A 27047-nucleotide genomic window follows, 5' to 3' on the forward strand; every position below is an offset into this window, starting at 1 on the left:
GTGCGTGCGTGCACGTGTGCGTCTGCACACTTCTCCAGCCCATGGGGGAGAGTTAGAACTTCTCACCAAAGCTCAGTGCAGCAGCGTTGTTTGCCTCTGGCTGTGCTTCCTTGCACTGTGAGCGCTGTGCACGCTCTTGTGAGGTTGCTGAGAGGCATGGGGAGCTAAGCTGTTGGCGAGGGGGTTCTCCGTGTCAGGCACCTGCCTTTCCTCTCTGGGGGTTTGGGTTCAGGACGCTTGAGCTGGAGTTCGGTCTGCGGCTGGACTTGTCACTGTAATCACAGTGTAGCACGACAGGCCAGAGAGAAGCCCAGGACTGCGACAGTAGCGGGTGCTACAAGTCGGTGAGTGTTGGCAGCGTGGGGTGGGGACTCAGGAGTTGGGTAGCAAGGGGGCTGTAGGTCAGGACGGAGGGTGGGCAGGGAAGCTTACACATCCTCTGCCTCTGTCTGGCTTGGCTTCTCTTTAGCACCAAATTCATGCCAAGGAAGCAACCCTGAGTGCTCCAAGCGGTGACCACAAACCCACCCCTCGTGGATCCTGGCCACGTCGCGTGCCTGAGGAGATGGCTGGGAGAGGTGTGGGCATGCTCGTGAGCTTTACTGGGAGGAGGCCTGTTCTGACGATGGCCCTTTCTCCCCCCTCCCCCAGCCCTGTGGGGCCGGCTAGTCCCCCAGGGGACCCAGCCTTGCCTGTCACTCCCCACAGATCTCTGGCGTTTCCTGACACGGGTCAGTTTCTCTTTGCTGCTCTGCTCCAACGTGCGGTGCGCCTGCGCGGCCATTGTGGTGTGTAGATGTAACTGAGCCGGTGTCACTAGTCCAGCTGGACCGCGTACCAATGGCTGCGACGCCGTGGCCGCAGGGGGTTTGGCTTGGGCGTATGAGCCCGTTTGGGGGAAGCCGGCGTAGCTACGCCAGTGGCCAGCCTTTGCTGCAGGAGCGGTGCTGCCCTGTGTATCGAGTGAGTGAGGTGCCCAAGCGAGCTCCGCTCTGTCCGCGTGAGCTGCGTCCTGGGCCCAGCGTGCAGGGTGCAGAACTACGTCATTCCGGCCGCGCCAGCCGGCCTGCTGACAGCAGGGGCCTAGAACCTGAAAGGGCTGCTCCTCCTGACCTTCCCATTTCTGTCTCTGCAGGGGGGTGCCGAGATCATGAAGGGACGGCCACGCTCGGAGCGACTCAGCAGCCTGTTGAGCGAGGACGAGCTCATTGAAGACTATTACGAGCCGCCGCCGGCCAAGTAGGGACCGTCTCTACTCTCACCTCCTCTGTGTGTGTGTGTGTGTGTGTGTGTGTGTGTGTGTGTGTGTGTTTTTTCTGTTGTTTGTTGCCCCCGCTAGGGTGAATTTTGGAGCCAACGAGGACCCATCAGGTGGCTGCCAGCAGCAAGGCAATGCCAAACGATAGACAAGCAGGTCCCAGGAGATCTCGCCCAGGACAGCAGGTCCTTGGTTACAGATGCCGATGTAGCCTTTCCTCTGTGGGGAGTGGAGCAACTCCTGGTTTACTCTGGCACTGCCGAGGGCAGGATCTGGCCCTTTGCGTTTGATTTTACCCAAAGGGTCTGCCCTGGCTTTGACCTGTCCCACCACAGGGGTCATCACAGTATCTTCCACCCCAGTGCCGGTCTCTGCCTCCCTCCCAGCTGGGCTCAGGCTGCTAGCTGGCCCCAAGGGAGGGGCAGCAGGAGCCCTGGCTGGACTTCAAAGGGAGCCTCCTGATCCTCATCTGAAGCCTTCAAACTGTTAAGTGCTGCCCACTGGGTGTGGTGGTTTTGCCTTGCATCCCTTCCCAGGCATTATCAAACTGGGGAGGTGGTCGGGTATTCTGCAGCAGAGAAAGAGCCGGGAGGATTGGGTTCAGCCAGCAGGATGCCGGGCACTGCAGAAGGGAAGGGTGTGCAAGTCTCCAGGAGGAGCTCTGGGAGCTGATGGGAACCAGAAGGAGGGGGCTGGGGAAGTCTGTGATCTTCGCTGGGGGTGTCATTGCTGTCATTCAAAGAAAGAGCACATCTGCAAGGAGTGAATACGGTTTAACCAATCCACGCTGAATTCATATCTTTCCTTAATTTGGATTGGAGGCCACGCCGACGCTACAGGCTTATGTCCACTCAAGTTACATCAACATACAGCCACCGTCGTCAGTACATCGTTTGTGTGTCTGGGCACTTGGCTTGTTGTTTCTCTGGAGCATCTACTTCCCCTGAGTGTTTGTATTCTGCAGAGTGCAGCTTGCCACCATCCAGCACTCTGTCTTTGGGGAAGTGTTGACAATGCATGGTGGGGCCGAAATGAGTTGTACAGGGGTGACTGAGAGCATGAAGTCAACTTCCCGGGTTGTAGCTGTCTCCAACCTCTAATCATATGTGTATCCTGCAATTTTTGCACTGGGGCCCTCCTTGCTGTTTGCCATCTCTAACAGAAGCAAGGAGGCTTCACAGCTCTGCACCGCGACATGGTTTCTTGGGTGAGAGATTGCTGTGGCATGCAGCAAGAACCCATTCAAGGTTGCTGGAGGCATTCACGCAGTAGTTGCAGATGACGGAGAGCTGCCTTTTTGCCTGAGAAACAAGGGCAGACAGGTGGGATTTCATCTTTGTGATGCCAATCTGTGACTGCAGGGTTTTCAGATGCACAAGACCACATTCGGGGGCCTGTGTGCCCAACTTGCCCCAGACCTCCAACACAGGGACACCACAGTGAGAGCTGCATTGAGGGTGGAGAAGCAAGTGCTGATTGCACTATGGAAGCTTGCAATGCCAGATAGCCACCAGTCAGTCGGGAATGAATTTGGAGATGAGAAATCTGCCATGGGGACCGTCGTCATGCAAATGTGCAGGGCCGTTAATTGCCTCTTGCCATGCAGGACTGATTCTCGCCAAAGTGCAGGACATGGTGGATGGCTCTGCAGCTATGGGGATCTCAAATAACAGTGGGGTAACAGAGGGCATACATCCCCCTATTCTGGGCTTAGACCACCTTGCCACTGAGCAGATCAGTAGAAAAGGCTAGTTTTCTGGGGTTATGCAAATGCTGGTGGATCACCGGGATGCTTCACCAACATCATTGCGGGCTGTTTGGAAGTGTATGACACACATTTTTAAGAACCCAGGTGTGTTCAGAAAGCTACAAGCAGAATTATTTTCCCCAGCCAGTGGATTATCGCTGGGAATACAAAACAAATACAGTAAAAGCGAATATAGTAAAAGTCCAATTATCAGGCACTCAGATGACCAGCACATTTGGTTAACCAGCATGCGTGTCTGGCTGGTGGGGCCATCTGCTGGGGGCTGTCTGACCAGCCGGGGCCAGGACTTATGGCTCCCACAGGGCTGGCTTCTTGCTGCCTGGCTGGGGGGCAGAGCAGAGCCAGCTGCCCGCTGCCCGGTGGAGGAAGGAGCACAGAGCAGGGCCGACTACATGCTGGCCAGCCAGGGGGCAGAGTGGGCTGCTGTCGGCCCCTGATCCAATAACCAGCACATTTTATTATCTGATACCCTCCATTCCACTGGGATACAGGATAATAAAGCTTTTACTGTATTGAAATGCCAGTGGTGATCCTGGGGGACCCAGCCTACCCCTCGCTCCTCTGGCTGATTAAGGAGTACACTAGTCATCTAAACAGCAGCAACTACTGACACAGCAGGTGTAGAATTGTAGATAAATGGGCTTTTGGTCATTTGAAAGGTTGCTGGTGTTGATTACTCACAAGACTGGACCTCAGTGAGAAAAAAATCCTAATGGTTATAGCTGTCTGTCGCATCCTGCGTAATATATGTGAAGCAAAGGGGTAAAAGTGACCATCAATGTGGAGCGTGGAGGTGGAGCAGCTGTCTGCTGAATTTGAGCCAGATACAAGCACTATTAGAAGAGCTCAGTACATGGCTATATGGTTCATGGAGGCTCTGGAGGTTCCAAATGATCCCACTGCACAGGGCTTTTGTTTGCGAATGATCTTAGGAGTTGTGTTACACTGTGCACTCGTAAGTAATTGCTCACTTTCAGAAATGCAGAGCACTCAGCAGCATATGTTGTGAACTAATAAAAGACAAATTACCTGCCAAATCATAGGATTTTAGTTTGTAACAAAATCAATGCAAAAAGTGCAATTTTAAAAAAAAAATTTATTAACAACTTAATGAATGAAGAAAACAGAAAACTGTACGGCCTTCACAAGTTAATGTACGCAATCAATGTATGTGAAGTTGTGATTATCTGTAACGCCCCCCTAACTTGTCATTTACAAGGCGTTTGTTGCGAGAAAAAACCCACAAACACTAGGCAGCTCTCTACGGAGCACTTGTTGACCTGCAAAAGACCTCTGTCTCAGTTAGCTGGAATGGCCTATACAAGAGCCTGTCCAAAAATGTCTGTCCATGGAAAGTGCTCTTCCTATGTAAGGAGTTCCATGAGGGAATGGAAGCAACCGTCCAGCATGACAATGGAACATTGTCTGAGTTCAGCATGGATACTAGCGCGAAGTGGCTGTGGCTTGGCATCTTCTCTCTTCTGCTTAAGCACACTTTTGGAAATGATGGATCTGGCGCCTACAAATTGAATTGAGGACAAACAGCCGATTGTTCAATATCAAAAGATTTCACAGCAAAAGGTGTGTCACCCAGCTTGCTGTTCAGGATTGGCTCTTTGCAGAGGCTGCTGCCATCCTCTCTGACCCACCCAATGATCCTAATAGATACGTTCTCTGACGCGTGAATCAACTTTGTCCTGGTATCGTTTCTGCTGTCTTCATTCATTCATTCATTCGTGCCGTGCCGATTAGCGTAGGCGATCATGGCCCTCCTCCCCTGTCTATTACGAGTATTCTGGAGCATCTCCACACTACCGTGGCAATGCAGCTATGAAATGACACTATCCAATATTTTCTCACGTTGTCTACCTTGTCCTCGCTTTCCATTATACTTTCCCATTGTCACTACATTTTCAAGTGCAGACTTTCTAATGATATGGCCTCTAAGTTTTGCCTGCCTTGTTCTTATCCTATTTAACAGTGTTCTTTTGCTGTTGGCTTCATTTAGGACAGACTCATTTGTCCTTTTGGTCGTCCATGAGATGCACAACATCCTTCCTAAAAACCACATTTCTGTGGTTTTGACGTACTTCTCAGCTTGTGTACTGATAGTCCATGGTTTGCATTCATAGATGAGGACAGGTTCTACATAGCATCACAGCACTCTTTGCCTAACCTCCAGTGATAAATCTCTGTCTGTGAGAATGCTTCTCATTTTCTGAAATGCTGCTTTCGCTTGAGCAATTCTGCATTTCACTTCAGTTAAACACCTTCCATCGGATGTGATATAGGATCCTAAGTACTTGAATTTAGTCACTTGATGAAGAACTGTTCCATTTGCTAGTACCTCACATATTGGCAGTACCTTCATCTTCGTAATAACCATTACTTCCGGCTTCGAGATGTTCAGCTTGAGTCCCTTCAGCTCGCTTTCTTTATTGACAATGTTAACCAGTTCCTGAAGATCTTTTTCACCTTCTGCTATTAAAACAGGATCATGTGCATTACCTCAGGTTGTTGATGTTGTATCCTCCAATGTTTAATCCTGGCAGGCCTTCTATTTTGCGCGTTATTCTTTCACTGTACGAGTTAAAGAGCTCAAGCAAAAGAACACAACCTTGTCTCACTACTCGTTTTATTGTCACATATCTACTAAGGTTTTTTCCGACCCTGATGGCTGCTGTTTGTTCCCAGTAGATGTTTTGAATTATTCTCAAATCCTTCCATCAATATCCAGTTCTTCCAACAGTTTCATCATTTCTTCATGTTTTACTCTGTCAAATGCTTTCTCATAGTCAATGAAGCACAAATATATGTCCTTTTGAACTTTCAATGCCCTTTTCATTAATGACCTTAAAATGTAGATTGTGTTAGCAGTACTGTCTTTCACAAATCCACATTGTTCATCAGATCTCAGACTGTATTTGATTTTGAATCCGGTTCATAATAATTGTCAAAAGAATTTTGGTTATGTGACTCATGAGACTGATTGTCCTAGGCTGTTCACATTCAGTTGCACATGGTTTCGTTGGCAAGGCAATAAAAACAGATCTTGACAAGTCTTCTGGGATGTGCCCTGTACTGTAAGTATTATTTAAGAGCTTTATGAGTGTGTCAATACCAAAGTCTTCTAAGGCTTCAAACATCTCACTCATGAGTTTGCCTGAACCAGGCGCTTTTCCTCTTTTCATGCATTTCAAAACTTTTCTTACTTCTTCCTTGAGTATAGGTGGACCATCTGCATTCTTAGAGGGACTCAACGTTTCCACTCTCTCATCATCATAGAGTTCTGAAATGTATTCTGACCATCTTTCCAAAATCTTATCCTTTTCCATTATTATACTACCATCCTTCGACTTCAGACAGCCAGACAATGAACACGTTTTCCTTCCTGTCACCTCCTGGATTCGCGTATGCATCTCTTTTGTATTACTTCCACGTTGCTGCTCAATTATCTTACACTGTTCATTTAACCAGTTCTCCTTTGCAGCTGCACATTTGAACTTCATTCAACTTTCATATTCAGAAGATTTATTTTTCTTTACTCTTCTTTCTTCCGTGAGTTGCAACTCTAGACAGATGACTTAGCCTTAGGAGAGAATTTGAGGTGAGAGTCAGCAAAGTTTCTGTCACCTTTGGCAAACTTTCCTCACATATCTGGAAGAATGAGTTGCTAGCCCTGAAAATCAGGCTTGTGGCCTGAATACCATCCTTTGCATCTGTGAAAGCTGGGTCACGCAGTCCAAGCAGGAGTGGAGACTGAAGAGCTTCCACCTTTGCTGTCTCAGAAAAATCTTAGGAGTCATCTGGGACAAGTAGATCACCAATAATGAGATCATGGAGAGAACTGGCCTACACTCTCTGCAGACTACACTGGATGTTCGCAGGCCTAATTTTCGGAGAAATGCCATGCGTATGCCTCAAGGTTGTCTGCTGATGGTCATGCCCCATGGCCAGCTCAACCTCGTCTAAAACACAGAGGAAGGCCAAAGATCCAATACAAAGAAAAGGCCAAGCAAGGTCTGGGGAAATTCAGCATCCCCCTGAGAACTGGGAAAGACCTGCACACAACCTCTCCATCTGCCGCAGGCAGGTCCAGGCGGCTATAGTCATCACGGAGAGCCGTCAGGCAGCCGAGTGTGCTCTGAAATCTGTCTGGTGAGCGGACTTGTAGCCACAGTGGGAAGGTTTGTTGCCTGTGCATCAGGCTCCTCTCCCACACTCCTGTCAAGCCCCATTGATGGACTCCCTTTGCCATGTTTCTTTCAGCAGTCAAGATGTTGGGAGGCCAGATAAGGCTGGGATGGCGTGCTGACCCTTGATGCCATGTGAACATGGAGGGAGCATAGAGAGAGGTCATGCCGCAGGCTAGTGGTGAGAATAGAATGCGGCTGTCCTGCCCACTAGGCCACGCTGCCTCTCGAATCCATACGCTGAAAACCACCGCCGAATGAGAACCTTGTGTGTTCTGTGCAGGGAGCGGCAGAGATCATGAAGAGGCGTAAAATAATCTCCCATCACCAAGTAATTTGTGTTCTTGATGAATAACTGAGAGCAATTTCACATAATGAAACACCAATTAATTGATTGGCTGGGCGAATTTAGCCAGGAAACAATTTGGGGGTGTTCTCTGTAATTATAAATATGTGTACCTCTTTGGCTTGGCACTTACAGGGAAGGAAATAATTCCCAAGAGTAAGACCCACTGGGGTGTCTGTCTGGGTGTCCCACATCCGCTGGACGCAAGCCCTAGCTGTGAGGTTTGGGTCTGGGTTTAGAAGTGTGGAGTGAGGTGGCTGGGCTGGTCCACTGGGGGGAGAATGCCTGATGGGAAACCCCACTGAAATCAAAGGGACCTGTCCCTGGACTCCCCAGGGCTTCAGGGCTGGCTCCTAGTAGTGAGCTGCGAGGCTGGGCTGTGTGACATGGAGGGCGTGGGAGAAGGGGAAGGGAGAAAAGATGATGTGTTTGGAGGGGGACCTCTGGCTGAAGCTCCCTCTGCTCTGGTGTTTGGAGTGTGTTTGTCACCCCAGCTTGAGTCCAGTGAGGTGGCTTTGCTGAACATGCCAAGCTAGGTTACACAGCGCGCGAAGGAAGCCCAGCTGCCCTCAGCCTGCTGTGCTAATAGACCTCTCCTGCCCTGGGCTATTGTTGGGGGTGGGACGGGACAAGAAACATCCAGGGAAGAGGGTCTGCATCTTGAGGACAACCGCTGCTTTCTAGTTCTCTCAGGGGAACAGTCATTACCGAGGCGCACTCACCCACTGCCCGCAGCGAATTGGCAATGTGAGACGTCCAGAGCCAGCTCAGTGGATCAGACCTGTGCCCAGACAGCGCCCAAGGGCTGTTGGGTGAGCCAGGCATATGGGCAGCCTCAGCAACGGCTTAAAGCCTGCCTGGTCCTGGGAGAACAGAGACCATGTGCGTGTCCCGGGCAGTGTGGGGGCTCTGGGGGCAGGGAGTGATTTACCCCTATCGCTGTAGAGAAGCAGATCCCAGCACAATGAATTCTGAGCATCCTCCACTGAGGTCAGTGGCAAGTCGTCTGGTGTCGCTAGCGGACTCTGAGGAGGGTCTGGCTGAGCTCCTTTGTTGGGTTATCAAGGACGGTGCTCCAGGCAGGGGACTGTGGAGAGAAAAGGCATGGCAGGCCCATAGATCTGTAAGTTATGGCCGTTTTCTGTCCAAGTCTGGGGCGGAGACAGGGAGAAATAGGCTGGCATCACGCTGACCTGCAGACCCCATCCTGGTAGTTAATAGTCTTGTCACACTCCAGACCGGAGAGATGTGCTTTGGCTGTAGTCTTAGATTCCGGTGGAAGCCCAAAAGCTGCCAGACAGGATAGCTTCCAGGAGAGCTGGTATAACCACCCACAGACAGGCTTGAACCTGGGACCTTTGGAGATCAGAGCAGGAGTCTCTACAATCTGAGCTAAAAGAAAGCCAGCTGCTGCTCAGCTCAGGCTGTGACTCATACTCTGTGTACAGGGTGTAGGTACCACTGCATGGGAGAGTGACCCACACCCCTAAATGTGTGGGTTACACTGGCTCAGCCACTCTGTGAGAGCGACCTGGGCAAGGGGAGGTGAGCAGCCTGTTTGCTCTCATCCAGAGAGGGGCATCAGGAAGATGGGCTTTGGCGGCATGGAAGGGAGACGAAGGTTGAGGGGCCCGCTGCACATGCCAGACATACCCATGGGGCTGTGCTCTCTTTCTCCTGCCTCCCCTTTCCGGCAGTGCTCTTGGGGTGGCTCCGCATGGCTCCCAGCTATGCCATGCAAATCCCCAGGGATCTGCCATGTTTTCCATGCATCATTTCTGTGGTACTGACCTGGCTTCGCATCGGCTCCAGCCGAGGAAGTCACAGAGTTAAATCAGGGATGGATTTGGCCCCTGCTTGTTCCCACATATTTCTGGGCTCTCGCTCCTGGCCTCCAGCTGCCCCTTGTGCTGCCCAACCAGCCTCAGTTCTTCTTAGAAAGTGCTGTGGAATTCCGCCCTGCCCTGCGTGATGTCACCCAGCCCTTGGCTGCCGTTCCCTGGGCCTGGATGGTGCAGAAGAGGGAGCCCGTTACTCTTGGTGCAGATATGGAGGTCCTACTTGGGATCAGGACCCCCTCTGCACTGGTTGGTGGATAAGCCCTGCACCCTCCTGCACACGCACAGACATATCCCACTCCCTGGCCTCCCAGCCAGCACTGCTGCTTTAAATCAGCCCCTGTGCTCCAGAGAAGCCGTTATGCCCAAGCGAGGGAATGGGGGCAAATCTGTGCAGGACAAAGAGGCTTTTTTGCATTTCAGAGGAGGAGCGAGGGAACCTGAAGTGCCTTGAGTGTGTGCAGCTTTAGCCAGCCCTGCCCAGGAGGGGGAAGGAGGGTTCTGCTGTAACTCCTTCGGTGACCCTGGTGCTGCAGATGTGGAGGGGAGACAGGCAGATCTGGAGAGGAGAACTTGGTGGGCAAGTCAGAGCTGGGGATCCCGGTGAATGGCAGGATCCAGACCTCGGAGCTGTTAGCTCCACGCTGAATGGGCCTTTCCTAACCTCCTGTCCCGCTTTACTCCGGCCCTCAGTGACAGCGGCTGTTGGAATGACTATGGCCTGAGCACCTTGCAGTCCAGCGGCACAGTGACCTCCGGCAGTTCCAGCATGCACAGTGGCAGCCCTGAAGGCTCAGACGCCCACACCCAGTTCTCGCCCATCATCAAAGCCGGGTGGCTGGACAAGAACCCTCCCCAAGGGTGAGTAACACCCGGCGGACTTGGGGGCTGGGGCTGTTGGTGTGAGCTGGGCCCTCCTGCTATGACCCCTCTATGTACCCTCCCAGCCCACTCTGCAGTCTCCCCTCACTTCTGGGGCCAGTCGCTGACACAGACTGAAGGAGAGAAATCTGCCTGTCCCTTTCTGGCATCCCTTCATTGCTGCACCGCCGCAGTCACCGCAGGGCCGCCTGTCGATTGCACGAGGCTTGGGTGCTGTCAGGCCAAGAGCAGCCCGCGAGGTACAAAGCAGCCTGCAGCCGCACTGGTCTGGCACTCCGAGGGGTAGCGGTGCAGGGACACTGTGCTCCCCGGAGGTGCGGTCCCTTCCCCAAGGTGCAGCTGGTGTGAAGTCTGCGCTGGCTACCTGGCAGCATTGAAGAGGAGGAAAGAGTAGGGTACACTCAGAGACAAACTACCTCTCTAATCCAGAACTCCCTCATCTGGCAACATTCCTAATCCAGCATGAGTTTAGTTAGCTGGACGACCATTTATCATGGGTGTGGCCAAGTTTCCTGTGGTCCCTTAATGTTTGTTTCCAGCCCCGAGTCCTGGTTCTCTGTGTTCTCTGCTGTTATTTAGCTCTAATTTACAGCTGTCTTCTGAGACCCCAGGAAGCAGGGGAAGTGCTGGTAATGTGCTAGACAGATCGATCTCCTGTGGTCTGGCAAATTCTCTCGTCTGGCACCGATCAGGTCCCAAGTGCGCTAGACAAGAGAGGTTCATCTTGTAGGTGCAGCCCTGGGACTTCTGGCAAGTTGACACTCAAGCTGTGGCCTGCTTGGGCAGAGCCTGTGCCCCAGTCTATGGTTCTTCTGCTTTATCCATTTCTCCTCTCTCAGTTGAGGGCTTTGGTTTAATCTCTGCCAGAGGTGAAAGTAAGCGAGCACGCAGTTTTAATACTTAATGCCAGTGGGGAGCTATTTAAAGAGCTCGTAGGGACCCTGCTTTCCTGTACGGAAAGTTATTTTTACCCCGGTGTCTGCCTGGAGATGCTGCTGTTTCAAAGAACTCTTGACCTCTGTTGAGCTTTCAAAAAAAGCTGGCAAATTTCACTTCCTCCTTGTTACACAACAGCCATGCCTGGGCTGCTTTGCATCTTAATGGCAAACCTGGAAGCTCTGCTCCTGTAAGTCAGCTGCTCACCCCGGGGAAGGCATCAGCCTGTGGGCTGGTCTTAAAGGCCTGTGCTCCTGAATTAGGCCATGACTGGGCTAGAGAGCAAATAACAGGAAGATCACTGGTGTAGCTGCACCAAGCCGCCAGGAGAGAACTCTCCCATCCACATCGGAAAACCAGTGCGGCGAAGGGCTGTCACTTTTTAGCAGGACCCCCCACCTCCACAGGGCCCCGGGCCAGGTTGCAGTGGAGTGGGAGGGCCTGCGACCCCCTATCCCCTACCTGGCGGGGTCAACTCTCGCCGAGCTAAAGCCAGCCCCGCGTGGGGGAGAGCCAAATTCCGCTGTAACTGCTGCCCCGCCCTGAACTGAGGGCTGGGCCTTTTCCCCAAATGCTGCAGCCTTACCTGTCGCCCCGCCCTGCCGCAAGGGCCGGGGCCATCTGAACGACTTGCGGGCTGCCTGCTGCCTTGCCTGGAGGGAAAGGCGAGCCTTCGGTGCCGTCCCGCCCGGGCCAGAGGCAGCCTCCCCAGCTGGGGCCAACCGCCAGCCGGTTCCTTGAAGGAGCCAGAGCCCGGGGTCCGTTAGGAGTGTGGGCAAGCTGTGGTATCCCGTGCCGCCCAGCAAGGGGCACTATTGTATCACGGGCCTCTACGGGCACCGTGGCCTGGCCAGGCTGAGAGCTCCTGTCCTAGGGGAGGACAGGGTGAAGGGACTTACTAACAGAGGGCTGGGGTCACTGGACACTGGGCAGCCTTTCTGTGCTGTTTGCTCAGCTGAGGGCTTATCAACCTTGGGAATGTGGCAGTTGTCTAGCCACAGCTTTGCCGTCAGGAGGGGTTCCCCCCTCGGCATCGGCTATCCACCTCCCCAAAGGCAGCAGCTACGTGGTGACAGAAGCATCCTGCCCTCAACCTAGGGCTGCCTACACATGGGCTTTGGTCAGCGTAACTCGTGGCTGTGGATTTTTCACAGCCCTGAGCCCTGTAGTTAAGTTGGTACAATTCTGGTGCTTTGCTTCGGTACGATTTGTTGGTGAAGACCAGGCCCTTGGAACTAGCCTGGGGTGCGTTGGTTTGAGCCTCTAGATTTGCCTGCGGAGGAGGAAGCGGCGTGTGTTAGAATGAGTTCCCACGTTAATGATTCGTGTAGCCAAGGCAGAGGGCACTGGAGTTACTTATTTTCCATAATTACTGTGAGGTCCCATCCCTTAAGGTAAATATTTGCTGCCTTGGCTGAGCAGTGGAACCCAGCAGCTGAGGTGTTGATTCAGAGCATGGCCTGTCTGGCCAGTGTCCTGTTTCTGATGGTACCAATAGGAAAGTGCAAGGAAGCCCATAGCAGACAATGTCCACAGGGGAAGGTTGACCCTGATTCTCATGGAGCGTGTGCACTGGCTGCAGCTCTGGGGCCAGTGAGAGATGCCTGGCGGTTGCTCTAAATGGTGTGTGGGATTATGGGCACTGGAGGAGCTAACTGGGAGCTACCGCACCATATGGAAAGTGAAAACACAGGCTGCCCCCTGGCAAGGCAGGTTCAGGAGCCAGAGAAGGGATTTCTCACGATGCGTGAGACATAAATGCCTCCTGGCAGGGCTGGGCCTGGGGGAAGCACTGGCTGAGGAAGGCAGTAAGAGGGAGATTGGGACATGGGGGAAGGATGGCGGAAAGATCTCCTAGAGCCATGACACTCAGTGCCCAGGAGGCCAGGAGCCAATCAGCCTGACTCAAAGAATTCATTGTTTCGATTACTGTCATCAGATTCCCCAGATCCTCCCTCCCTGTCCCCTTTCCCCCGCATCCGCTCCCATGTCTCCCGACTTCACCACACTGCCCTCTATCAGTTCTCATTGTCCCCAGGTCCCCCTTCCCCTGGCCTCTCCGCACCTGGCCACACGCTGCTGCAGCCCCACGTCCTCCAGGAAGACGCCGATCTCGCAGCCCAGCTGCACCCTGAGCCCCACCCAAAGCTACCAACTCTTCATCTGGCTACGGCTGTCCCCGGAGCCCCACAGATCTGGTGCGGCGCGTGCATGCAGGGAGCACAGGACTGGGCCTGGAAGCCATGCAATCTGGGCCAGCACGCCACAAGCAGCCTCCGTGGGTGCTGCCATCCTCACAGCCGTACCAGATGCCCCCAAACCACTTGCCCACCACTGACATCCCTCGATCTCGCCTCCCCTGCAGCTGCTCATGCTGCAGCGGGTCCCTGAGCTCCCTCTAAGCTCCCCTCTCAAAACTCCCTCCTGTTAGCAACCACCCTGTTTGCAACCCCCCGGTCGCACGCTCCCTGGTCGCTTGCCAGCAGGGCTTTAGAGCTCTGGCCTACCTGAGAGAGCCCCTCCCTCTGATGACCACTCAGCCAATCGGCACGCAGCCTGAGCACATGGTAGCTGATGAGAGGCAGAGGGGTGGGGAGGAGGGTCCTGGGGAGGCGAGGTGGTCATCACGGGGAGCTTTTGGGACATGTGGCGCCAGGGAGGTGCAAGAGGTAGTGGGACCGTACCCACGTTCTCCATATCCCACTGCCTTGTGGGTTATCCTGGAAAGGAGCAAGGCTAAGGGAATAAACCCTGACAGAAAATCAGGAGGGGAGTCCTAAGGCAGTTCTGTGCCAACTTCTGGCATTGACCCGGCAACTCCTGCAGCTGAGCTGGTACCAGACGTAGAGGTTATCCTCTCCTTTGGACTATATCAGTTAAGCCGAGAGGGGAACACTGGCGTCTGGGCAGCCCAGGGTCCCAATAATCGCCCAAGCTCGCGCCTGGAGAGGTACTCCAGCATCGCTAACAGAGTTGAACCAACACGGGAGGCAACAGATACCGGTTATAAGCTCTTGCTTGTTTGGTGTAGAGAACGAGCACCAGGGGTTGCCTTCGACGGTGGGAGAGATCATCGCATCTCACTGGACAGTCACCGCCCGCCTCAAGCTGGGCAGCCCCCAGCCAATAGGGTACTGTCCTGCCACAGTTCACCTGCCTCACTGGGTGCGTGAGGCTTAAGGTTCCCAAACCTGACAAGTGATCTGAAAGCTGAGCACCAGGCAAACCAATAAGAAAATCAACAGGAAAAGGAAACCATCAAAGTTTTAAGCTTGCTCGCTGGAATGTGCGGACCATGCTGACAGGTCTGACTGAAGATCTTCGGGACATCAGCGACACCCGAAAGACCACTGTCATCGATGAGGAACTGAAGAGGCTCCAAGTTGACATAGCTGCTCTGCAAGAGACACGTCTCACAGATTCGGGATCTCTAAAGGAAAAGGACTACACCTTTTTCTGGGAGGGTAAAGCCTGAGAAGAGCCCAGGGAGCATGGTGTTGGCTTCGCCATCAGAAACACCCTTCTACAAATGGTGGAATTAGTCAAGGGTGGATCAGAAAGACTCCTCCAGGTCATACTCCAAACTCATGCCAGTCCTGTCCACCTGATCAGCGCTTATGCCCCAACCCTGTACGCCGCACCGGAAGTAAAAGACAAGTTTTATGACGTGCTTAGTGCTGCCATAGCGCAAATACCTCCTCGTGAACAACTGTACATTCTGGGCAACTTCAATGCGAGAGTTGGAGCCAATCGTGACTCGTGGCCTTCCTGCTTAGGCCACTTTGGTGTGGGAAAAATGAATGAGAATGGTCAGCGTCTTCTCGAACTTTGCACATATCACAATCTGTGCATCACAAACACATTTTTCCAAACCAAGCCACTGCACAGAGTGTCATGGAGACACCCATGCTCAAAACACTGGCATCAACTGGACGTGGTCATCGCTAGACGTGATAACCTTAAAAACGTCCTTCTGACACGCAGCTATCATAGTGCTGACTGCGATACAGATCACTCGTTAGTTTGCTCCAAACTCAAGGTGATTCCCAAGAAGCTGCACTGCTCTCAATCAACTGGAAGGCCCCGCATTGATGCCAGAAAGACGGCTAACTCAGAGAGAGCTGAAAAGTTCAGAGCGACCCTCGAGGAGAATCTGTGTAGCAACCCTGGGGGTGCTGATGTGACATCCAGATGGCAGCATCTGAGGGATACAATGTACAACAAGGCCTTGTCGGTGTTTGGAAGAAGAGCTAGAAACACAAATGACTGGTTTGAAGCTAACTCCGATGAGATGATTCCAGCCATTGAAAAAAAGCATGCTGCGCTCCTGGAGTACAAACGTTCGCCGAGCCAGAATACCCTGCAAGTGCTCAGAGCAGCCAGACAAACAGTACAGCAGATGGCCAGGCGCTGCGCCAACAACTACTGGCTCGAGCTATGCAGCAGCATCCAGACCAGTGCTGACTTTGGTAACCTCAGGGGAATGTACGAGGGTATGAGGAAGGCATTAGGACCCACCCAGAACAAGATGGCACCTCTGAAATCCAAATCTGGTGAAGTCATCACTGACAAAGCCAAACAGATGGAGCGCTGGGTCGAGCACTACTCCAAGCTGTACTCACGCGAGAACATTGTGGTCGACTCAGCCCTCGATGCCGTCGAACTCCTACCAGTAATGGACGAACTGGATCAGGAACCAACAGTGGATGAACTGAAGAAAGCCATCGACAGCATTGCGGGAGGAAAGGCCCCGGGCCAGGATGGTATACCACCAGAGGTAATCACGTGTGCTACAGACACTCTCCTGGAACCCCTACATGAGCTACTGCGCCTGTGCTGGAGAGAGGGAGAGGTTCCACAGGATATGCACGACGCTAACATCGTAACCTTGTATAAGAACAAAGGAGACAGAAGCAACTGGAACAACTACCGTGGAATCTCCCTCCTAAGCATCACTGGTTAACTGTTCACTTGCGTCATCCTCGACAGACTCCAGAAGATTGCTGAGAGGGTGTATCCTGAATCACAGTGCGGATTTCGCGCAGAGAGATCTACTGTCGACATGGTCTTCTCTCTGAGGCAGCTGCAGGAGAAATGCAGGGAGCAGAGGAAGCCATTCTATATTGCCTTCATCGACCTGACCAAGGCCTTCGACTTGGTCAGCAGGGATAGACTGTTCAAACTGCTCCACAAGATGGGTTGTCCTCCACAGTTACTCAGGATGATCCAGTCTTTCCATGAAGACATGAGAGGAACTGTCCAATACGATGGCACATTATTGGATGCTTTCTGCATCAGGAGCGGCGTCAAACAATGATGCGTCCTTGCTCCGACATTGTTCGGGGTCTTCTTCGCACTCCTCCTGAAGCATGCCATTGGATCTTCAACAGAGGGCATCTTTTTGCACACAAGATCTGATGGGAAACTGTTTAATCTTGCAAGGCTGAAAGCTAACTCCAAGGTGCGGGAAGTCCTCATCAGTGAGATGCTGTTCGCAGATGACGCTGCTGTAGTGTCACACACAGAAGACCAGCTTCAGAAGCTGCTGGATCGGTTCTCCAAAGCATGTAGGGACTTTGGGCTCTCCATCAGCCTAAAGAAGACAAATGTACTTGCTCAGGATGTTGCTGATTCTCCATCAATCAGCACTGGCAACTATACGTTAGAGGTCGTCCATGAGTTTGTTTACCTCGGGTCCACCATCACTGATACCCTGTCCTTGGAGACTGAGCTAAATAGGAGGATCAGTAAAGCAGCCACAACTCTGTCCAGACTCAGCGAGAGAGTGTGGAATAACAACAAGCTGTACACTCACACCAACATGCAAGTCTACAGAGCCTGCATCCTCAGCACCCTCCTTTACGGCAGCGAGACTTGGACCCTGTACACCTGCCAGGAAAAGAGGCTGAACGTCTTCCATGTGCGCTGCCTCAGGCGCATCCTTGGAGTATCGTGGAAGGACAGAGTATCCAGCACCACCATCCTTGAGCAAGCTGGAATCCCAACCATGCACACCCTCCTCAGGCAGCGTCGGCTCCACTGGCTTGGCCACATCCACAGGATGAATAATGGAAGGATCCCAAAAGACATCCTGTATGGTGAGCTAGCCTCTGGCAAAAGACCTTCCGGACGCCCCCAGTTGCGCTACAAAGATGTTTGCAAGAGAGACCTCAGGGAAGTAGACATCAAGCCAGACAGCTGGGAGGAGCTGGCAGACGATCGCAGCAGATGGAGGCAGGAACTATACAAGGGCGTTCAGAAGGGTGAGTTGAGGATCAGACAGCTAGCAAAGGAGAAGTGAGCCCACAGAAAGCACAGCAAGGACCTGCCGGACACCCATTACATATGCACCAGATGCAGCAAGGACTGTCACTCTCGTGTGGGTCTTCACAGTCACAGCCGACGCTGCAAATGAGGATGCCAAACGGAACTACGAAGGGCGTGATCCATAGTCTACGTAGACTGAAGGATGCTACTACTACTAGTCAGATTCGAACAGTCTGACAGGAAGTATTTTGTATGTATCTATATAGATTATTCTTACAGCAAAATGGCTGGCCAAGTGTTGTTTTATCAACTACAGTGGGTTAACAGCAAAGTAAGAGCAACCTGACCAGTAATAACATAGGCTGGTCAATAATTTAGTCTCACGGTGCTTTAAGATCCTGTGCTGTAAGGAGCTGCAGGAGCAAGGGCTCCTGAACCTTTATAGACGGGAGATATACGGGGGGCAAGACCACAGAGATAGAGGAAAGAAAATACAGGTTAAACCTCTGTAGTCCCGGAGGGTTAGCTGTGTTAGTCTGGATCTGTAACAGCAACGAAGGGTCCTGTGGCACCTTACAGACTAACAGAAAAGTTTTGAGCATGAGCTTTCGTGAGCACAGACTCACTTCATCAGATGCTGGTCTTGGAAATCTGCAGGGCCGGGTATAAATAAGCCAGAGTAAGGGTGGGGATAACAAGGTTGTTATCCTTGTTATCCCCACCCTTGCTCTGGCTTATTTATACCCGGCCCGGCAGATTTCCAAGACCAGCATCTGATGAAGTGAGTCTGTGCTCACGAAAGCTCATGCTCAAAACTTTTCTGTTAGTCTGTAAGGTGCCACAGGACCCTTCGTTGCTGTTATCCTCTCTAGTCCGGCACCCTCGGGACCTGACTGGTGCCAGACGAGAGAATTTGCCAGACTACAGGGGATCAGTATTGTCTAGCAGCATTGCCAACAGTTCCCCTGCTTCCTGGGCTCTCAGAAGATAGTTGTTAATTTAGAGCTAAATAACAGCAGAGAACACAGAGAGCCCGGATGGGTGGCTGGAAGCAAACTTTATGGGAAAACTTTATGCGGGAAACTTGGCCACACCCATGATAAATGGTTGTCCAGCTAACTGAAATCATCCCAGATTATGGGTGTTGCTGCATAAGAGAGTTCCGGATTGGAGGGATTCAACCTGAACTTCTTAAATATCCCGCAGTGTTCAACTGTCACCTGAATAACCAAAATGATGGGGACTAAGTGAGAGAGAGAGGTCTGCCAGTCACTGGGGATAGTCCCCTAAAACCTCCCCCCGATGTGCAGCAGCAGTCAGACAACTGAACAGAATGTTGAGAGTCATTAAAAACGGGAGAGAGAACGAGACAGAGGATAACTTATTGCCTGTATATAAATCCCTGGGACACCCACGTCTGGAATACTGCATGCAGGTGTGGTCGCCTCATCTCGAAAAAAGGTATCTTAACATTGGAAAGAGTTCAGAAAAGAGCAACAAAAATGGTTAGAGGTTAGGGTTTGAGGGGAGATTAAAAAGAGGTGGACTTTTCAGTTTAGGAAAGAGGACACTATGGGAGACATGGCAGAGGTCTACAAAATCCTAATTGCTGTGGAGAAAGCGGATAAGGAAAGGTGATTTACTTGCTCCCAGAACACAAGCACAAGGGGTCACCCAATGGAATTAATGGGTAGCAGGTTTAAAACAAAGTAAAGGAATTATTTCTTCATGGAACGTGCAGTCAATCTGTGAAACTCATTTCCAGGGGATGTTGTGAAGACCAGGACTTTTACAGGGTTTAAAAAAGAGCGAGGTATGTTCATGGAGGTGAGGTCTATCCATGGCTGTTAGCCAGGATGGCTAGGGACGGTGTCCCCAGCCTCTGTATCTCAGAAGCTGGAACGGGGTGATGGGAGGAATCACTCAGCGACTACCTGTTCTGTTCACTGGCCCCGGGGCATCTGGCTTTGGCCTCCACTGGAAGACAGAACACTGGGCCAGATGGACCATTCTTTTGACCCAGTCTGGACATATTTGTGTTCTTAAGAAGAACACACAACGTAGCCACATTGTAATATTTGCGGTATCATCGTAATAGGGGCACATGTGAAAAACCAAGACAACTCTAATTCCAAACATCGCTGGGTGTGATTTCCTGTCTGTTCCTACCCTGAACTCACAGGGTCTGCAGCCGCCCCCTCCCCACCATGCAGGGCCTTAGTGCCCTCTTCACCTCCTTACCTCCTCCTCCCCAGTTATCCCAGGTGCTGGCCCCCCAGGGCGCTTGGAGCTGCTCTGTCCCCTAGGCTTTCTGCCAGGCTGCTGTCCACCTGCAGGGGGCATCCTCCCTGGCTCTGCCACCTCTGCCCAAGCTCTGGGGTCCTGAAAACCCTCCAGTCAGTTTCCCTGGTGCCCCAATCCACGGTCTCCTTAGGGCTTTACCCCTTCCTGCCCACGCTGCAATTGGAAGACTGGAGCTGGCTGGATTATGTTGGTAGCCAGCAGTGTCCTAGAAGAGAGAGCTGCTTTTGGGCTCTGTGCAGGTGGGAAGAAGCAGGAGCTGCTTCCAGCCACAGAGGCAGGAAAGAACTCCCCGGCCAATTCTCTAGCTCATCGGAGGCTCAGTCTGAGTATCACTACCCCATCGAGACACTCCAGGCTGCGTCCGCTCTCCCTGTGAACGTCTTTGCATGTGGGATGTTTCCCTGCCCCTAAGCTGAGCCACACGGCTGCTACTCTGTCCTTCTTCGTATCCCTTCTCCCGTATGCCCTGTTAGGCGGGAGCTGCCGGCTTGCATTTAAACAGCTGGGAGGAGGGGCAGGGTTCTAGCATATAAAGCAGCAAAAGCATATGTCTGCCTGTCTGTAAAATGGGTATCTATTGGACTGCAGCCATCTATCCCACCCTTCCTATGCTGCACCTCTGGTTATGGTATAAGTGCTTCGGAGCACACTAGCTCAGAAGCAAAAGTCCCTCGGTGCCTGTTTATAGAGCATCTGTCTTCTTACCTCTCTGAGCTTGGCTCGCTAAGGGAGCGGCCGGGGCCCCTCCATCCCCTCTGGCACTGCTAGCCTGCCAAGGCTAACCAGCTGTTCCCATCCCGTTACAGCTCATACATCTACCAGAAGCGCTGGGTGAAGCTGGACGCTGATTACCTCCGATATTTTGACAGTGAAAAGGTAACTGCCAGTGGGATGGGCACTAGCCTGGCTCTTAAGAGACTGGGGTGAGGTGGGGGACGGGGTGGAAAATGCTCTTCTCTGCCACAGACTTCCTGTGTGACCTTGGGCCTGTCACTTAGCGTCTCTGGGCCATTGTTCCCTGTCTGTACAATGGTAATGGCCCCACCCTGCTGCATAGAGGAGAAGTGCATTACAGGTTTGTATGGTGCTCAGACACTGCAGTTGTGGGCTGGGTAGGTACCTAATCTAGATTGCTTGTCTTTGAAACCAGTCTGGGACTGATATGTGATGGTTGGGTCGGGTGGAGCCCCAGTGCTTGAGGAAAGATGGTCTGCTCTTCTGGTTCAGATCCTCCTCTGCTTTCTAGCAGCTAGTACAGAGTGTTGATAACTTGCGTCCCTTCAAGCCGTAAGGGAGGTCTACCAAGCTAAGCAGGGTGACCCCTAACAGAACCAGGGTGATGTAAGAGTAGGTGTGGCACCTCAGTTGGTGGTATCCTTGTCTCTGACTCAGCCCAGGATTGGCACAGCCCTTCAGAGGAGGTGTTCTTGTCTGCTTGTAGTCACGGCAGGCTCTGCTTATTGCCAGGGTGGGTATGAAATGCAGCCAGCTCTGGGATGGAAGACAAGAGCGATTCAATGTCACACAGGAATGCTGGGCCCTGAGAGTGGGTGAGGATACTACGTCCAGCTGAAGTCAAGTCAAGAGGGGAGGGCTGACGCATCTGCTCGAGTGATTGTGCTGTGGGGTGGGTGTTAGCACAGCCTGGGTGGGATGGGGCTCTCCTCCTCAGGCAGGGCTGGCACAGGGTGCTTCTAGGGGCCCCGTTTCCCTCTGGGGAAGTGGTTGTGACCCAGGTGACTCCCTGCCCCAGGACGTGTACTCCAAGCGCTTCATTCCGGTGTCCTTGGTAACCCGTGTGGCCAGCATCGGGGACCAGAAATTCGAGGTGATCACCAACCACCGGACCTTTGCCTTCCGGGCTGAGAGCGACGGTGAGTGCAGGGAGCCTGGCTCCTGGTGTGGGTTTCCCTCGGGGGGGTCAATCTGGAGCAAGGGGGGTGGGCAGAGGCGTGGGAGGCAGCTGCTCCGTTCCTCCCCTCTGCTGTGGGAAGATGTTCAGTAACTAACCCCCCCCAGGCTGGTGCAGAGTAGGGCGCGTGGGTGCTGCTGTCCCCAGCCACGGGCACTCCCTCCAGCCCTTGGGGAGACCACACCCCAGCCTGCTGGACCCCGCTGGCAGGAGAGCCTCCCTGGGAGTCAGCTGGCACTTCTGTTTACTCGCTCTGGTCCCGTTGCTCCTGGCTATTCCCCACTGACATCCCCCCCGCCACGGCAGAAATTCCTCTCCTGACGATCACCCCAAGAGGAGGGGCTCATGCCCTCCCCACCCCTTCAGCTTCCTTCAGCTGAGCACCATCTGCTTCCAGCAAGTCACTCCCAGCCCAAACCAGCTATGAGCTGTGGGGGCAGTGACTGAATCCTCCCCACATACACTCCTTGAGATGAGCCGGGAGCAGCTCCCCCCGGGCGTCCGAGCCCATTTATGCCGCTCCTGTCCCTGAATGGAGAGCGGTGCTGGAGATACTCTCCCTGTCTGGTGGGTGGAGGACGCTGCCGCTATACACAGTCAGCCCTTGCTGCTCTGCAAGGGACCAAGCTGGAAACCCACGCTCCTGCCCCCCTTGCACCCCCACATGTTCCTGGTGAGCGGGGGAGCCTCTACCCTCTTGTGCACCTCAGCTTTGGAGCTCTTCCTCTGGCCTGCTGCAAGGTCCAGCTCCCAGCTGACCCCGAGCCCTGTCTGCCCCTCAGCGGACCGTAACGAATGGATGAGGACCTTGCAGCAGATGGTGGACGAGCGGAAGTTGAAGGCCTCCAACAGGATGTCCCTGTTCCACCTGGCCAACGGCACCTTGGACGCTGTGGACAAGTGCGGCCTGCTGGAGCTGCGGGGCTTTAAGAATAAGCTGTACGTGGTGGTGGCTGGAGACAAGGTTTTCCTGTATAAGAATGCCGAGGTTTGTATCCACAGGGGCTGGGAGAGAGGCTGATTTGAAATGCTACAGCTAAGAGCCCGGCCGAGGGGCAGGGGCTGGGATCACGGCCCAATTCCAAACATTTCTCTCACCCTTCTTTCTCCTCCCCCTCCCTCTCAGGCTCCCTCTAATTTTTCCCATCCATGGGTGGAATAATATTTTCATGTGCACTCAGGCCTGGGCAGATGTACACCACCCTAGACCACATCCCTCAGCCCTTGGGGGTGGGCTGCTGGGAGAGAGAGATTCCTGTGGGAGAAGGTATTCCTGTATCAGGGATGAGTTCCCACAGGAAAAGTGGAGTTGTGGGGGGGTGCAGGTGACATGAGGGAGGAAGGAGGCCAGACCCCAGCTCAGGGACCCCCTCTGGGCCCTTCTCCCCAAGGTGGATTGTACTGACGGCTTCTGGTTTCTGTGCTGACAAGTCTGTTCTACGCTGTGTCCCTGTCTCCTGATAACCTTCTGTTCTCCCTGCTGAGTGAGAGTCACACCTGACTGTGATGGGGTGCAGGACCTGGGGACCCCCCATGCTCTCTGACATCTGATGCTAGCTGGTATGAGCTTGGGGGGTGGCACCTGAATCTCTCCTGGGCGGCCGCTCAGCTTCCAAGGAACGCTGCTCTCTCTTCCCCTCTCTGCTCTTTTCCTCTCTTCCTTCACTCCCTCCTCCTCTGTGCTTTGCCTGTCCCTGCCCTCTTCCTCTGCATCCGCCCCACTGGGCTCTTTCCCCACCTCTGACCCTTTCACCCTTGTCTGTCCTCCGCAGAGGTGTTGGGAAGTGGGGATCAGGCCAGGAGTTTAGTCCCACTGTGCAGAGCTGGGGACCAGACGCGGGGGCGAGTTGGGCTGGAGGTCAGAGTCATTTCTGGTACCCTTGCTGGCTCGCTGGCATGAGGAGGGGAGAGTTTTACCCTCTGAAAGAGCTCTGCAGACAGTGGTCTCTATGCTCTGGCCCAGACTGGAGTCAGGGCTGAAATCCTGTGTCCTGCCCATGGCATTCGTCCCACTCCGAGACCGAGGCTGCTTTGACACACCTGCTCTGGGTAGACTTGGAGATGAGTCTGAGCCAGACTCCTGGGACTTGAGGATTGTGGATCAGGATCAGGACTTCCCAGCCTGAAGTCCAACACAGTCCCTGCTGCAGACGCTTGTTAGTTTGCAATGGACCGCGTGGGCTCAATGACTCGGAAGTGTCAACATCACCCAGCCGTCACGGTCCAACAGTCTGGGAGTTGGCATGCAGAGACCTCAGCCTGCTCAGCGGTGGATTCTGGCGATGGGTTTTCCCCTTGCTTCGAGGTGTGAATGTTCAGCTCATATTGGTTTCAGTTCCAGGTTACGGGGCTGTCTGACTTCTCACGTGGGAAGCGAGTCCAGTCTTGGACTGGGAACTGCCATCGTTGGCGACGGGGTGGTGTTCAGGCATTGGCCGTATGACACTCTCACATCTCTTGCAAAGATCTCGTGCTGGGCCTTAGAAGTGGGCACAGCTTCACGGCACGGACCTCGTCCTCTGGCTCTGCCCAGTGCATCGAGTTCCCAGGTTTTCACCTCGGTCTTAGAACTGTAGGGCTGGAAGGGACCTTGGCAGGCCTCTAATCTGATCCTCTGCACTCTTGGCAGGGTTAAGTGTTGTCCAGACCATCCCTGACAGGTGTTTGTCTAAATTGCTCATAAAAATCTCCAATGACAAAAATTCCACAACCTCCCTCGCCAATTTATTGCAGCACTTCACTGCCCTGGCAGTTAGAAAGTTGTTCCTAATGTCCAGCCTAAACCTCCCTTGCGGCAACTGAAGCCCATTGCTCCTTGTCCTACCCCCAGAGATTAAGGAGAATATATTTCTTCCCTCCTCCTTGCAACAACCTTTTTCGAGCTGTTATCATGTCCCTTTTTCTTTTCTTCTCCAGACTAAACAAGCCCAGTGTTGTCCATCTTCTCTCATGGGGCATGTTCTCTAGATCTTTTAATCATTTCAGTTGCTCTCCACCCAGGTTCCTTCCCATTTTTTTTTCCCATTCATGGGTGAAATAAATTTTGTTCTGTGCACTGAGGCGTGTGTGGATGTGCACCACCAATAGAAACACAGGCTGTCGGCTGTGGGCGCTCTGCTAATCAGCTGGGCGGCACCTGACTCTTTCCTGGGCTGCCGCTCAAGCGCTCAGCTTCCAGGAACCCTGCTCTCTGCTGAACTGTCTACAGTTTTTACACATCTTTCTTTAACTGTGCAGCCCAGAACTAGCCACAACACCCCAGTTCAGGCCTAATCAGCGGAGAGAACAGCAGAAGAGCTACTTCTTGTGTCTTGCTCACAACACTCCTGCCATTATCTCCCAGAAAGATGGGTGCCTCTGTTGGACCAGTGTGGCACCGCTCACGTGGCTCATTTTGCTTGCTTTGAGGTTGGCCTTTAAGGGATCTTTATACCCAAGGAGGGGACAATCCACAGAGCAGGTTCCCACATAAATCTGACTGTAGAGCACCACTTTTGATGTACAGGAAACCGCCATGTGACCCACAGCCTGACTCCCTGAGGCTCAACCTGAGCAAGCAGAGACTGGAAGCCAGGGCATCTCTCGCTTAGTTCCACGGCTATCACACCATTCAAAATCCTTCGTAACCTTTAATTCAAGGTAGAGAAGAGAAGAGCAAACACCCAAAGGGTTTGAAATGTAAACCATTAAGGAAGACTTTCCTTTGAACCACAGCCCTGTTCCCTTTCCCACCAGCTATAAAAGTTTCTGTAAGGAACACTTCCTTGTTTGCCAGGCTTCTGAGATGGTATCAAAGACGGTAAGGGTTGGGGAGGAGAAGAAAGGAAGGCAGCTGAGATAAGCTGGAAGGGCTGGTGCTACTGTGCAGTCCTGGCTGCTGGGAAAACATAATGAAAACACACAAAAGGAGGATAGGAACGGAGGGGTCGCCGTGTTAGTCTGTGTCCTGACAAAACAAAGCAGCAGAAATGGAGCACTTTAAAAGGATTTATTCGGTGACGAGCTTTCCAGTCTGTACTGGAAATACGATTGATCTGACGAAGTTGTTTTTGCTAATTAGCCGGCAGGCACCATTTCTGAGCTCAGCAGAGCCTGCTCTGCACAACATCCCACTGCCTTGTTACACTGTCCCACCCACCTCATCCCCAGCGGGACACCTGTGCTCCATTGGTTGCCTGGCCCACGCTGCTCTGTTGGCCAGGCATGATCTGAACCCGGTGCTTGAGCTGTGCCCGGAGGCCTTGCCTGGGTGGGGCCACCGCTGGTCCGTCTGTCTCCCTTACCCACCTCTTCCGTCCACAGGTGACAGGCGGAGGTGCACAGGGGGCCACATGCACCCCCCAGTGTTACCCCCACATTCTCCATCAGGGCCAGGCCACCTTACCATGAGAGCAGGGGACAGTCCTGCCCCCTCCCCTGGAGTGGCGTGGCCCAAGGGCAGCCTAGTTTCCTAGCTCCTGCTGCTCTCAGGCTGTACCACTCTCGGGGGGACAGGGATGGAGTGCCCCCATTTTCACCGGCAGATGTGCAACATTTCCGCAGGCAGGAGCAGTGCAGGCGCATTGCAGGGGCAGGGAGAGGGCGGGGCCATGGGCAGCGCAGGGGTGGGGCAGGGGCAGAGTGGCAGTAGGGAGGGGCAGGGTATTACCAAATGACAGATGCTGCCCCGGAAATCCCCACCCTGGTTGCCCTGGTTGTTGGCTATTGTGACACTTCAAAAACTTCCATGTGCTTTGCGCCCTTGAGCTCCCCGTGTGGGTATCTGTGCAGGCCCAGTTCCCATGACCCAGCTCTGGGGCTCGAGCGTCCCCAAGGCGTCCGTGGCGCTGCCAGCACTGGTGTTACGAAGTGGGCGCGTGAGGATTTATTCCCCTGGTTAGGTTGCCTGTTTCCTACCGTCCTGTAACAACCCCAGGTGGGTGCCTCAGTTTCCCCAGGCACAGCAGCAGTGCACAGTGGTGAGGGGAGTTTCGGTGGGATGACCTCTCACTCTTAGGCAATGGCCCTCCCTGCTCTTTGTAACCTAGGCAACCAGGTGACGCTTTTCTTCCACGGGATACAGGACGCAGGCAGGAGGAGGGGCCTGGCTGGTGTGAACTAGAACTGGGCTGTTGAATGGGCCTGGCTCGGGGACACCCTCTGGGCCCCTCTCCCCAGGATGGATTGTACTGACGGCTTCTGGTTTCTGTGCTGACAAGTCTGTTCTACGCCATGTCCCTGTCGTGGAATAACCTTCTGTTCTCCCTGCTGGATGAGAGCCCCACCTGACTGCGGATGCAGGGCCTGGGAACCCCCAGGCTCTGTGACACCTGGGTACTTGCATTCAGGGGAATTGTAGGATTC

At 53.3% G+C, this 27047-nt stretch overlaps 1 protein-coding gene across 11 annotated transcripts in view; it reads left to right on the forward strand.

The window, feature by feature from the left end:
- The window catches only part of ARAP1 (ArfGAP with RhoGAP domain, ankyrin repeat and PH domain 1), a 225839-nt gene that overhangs the window by 145738 nt on the left and 53054 nt on the right, over positions 1-27047 (forward strand). For 10 of the 11 annotated variants that reach the window (XM_075017667.1, XM_075017270.1, XM_075017578.1 and 7 more), the window contains 5 exons: positions 1136-1239; positions 10097-10264; positions 20599-20668; positions 21546-21666; positions 22487-22692. In XM_075017667.1, coding sequence (XP_074873768.1) covers positions 1136-1239; positions 10097-10264; positions 20599-20668; positions 21546-21666; positions 22487-22692 — 669 coding nt within the window. Of the gene's footprint in view, positions 1-325; positions 345-1135; positions 1240-10096; positions 10265-20598; positions 20669-21545; positions 21667-22486; positions 22693-27047 lie in introns of those variants that run through there. The other variant, XM_075017944.1, reaches the window with a different exon arrangement.

This window comes from Carettochelys insculpta, chromosome 1 (genome assembly GCF_033958435.1).
Source record: "Carettochelys insculpta isolate YL-2023 chromosome 1, ASM3395843v1, whole genome shotgun sequence".
NCBI lineage: Eukaryota > Metazoa > Chordata > Testudines > Carettochelyidae > Carettochelys > Carettochelys insculpta.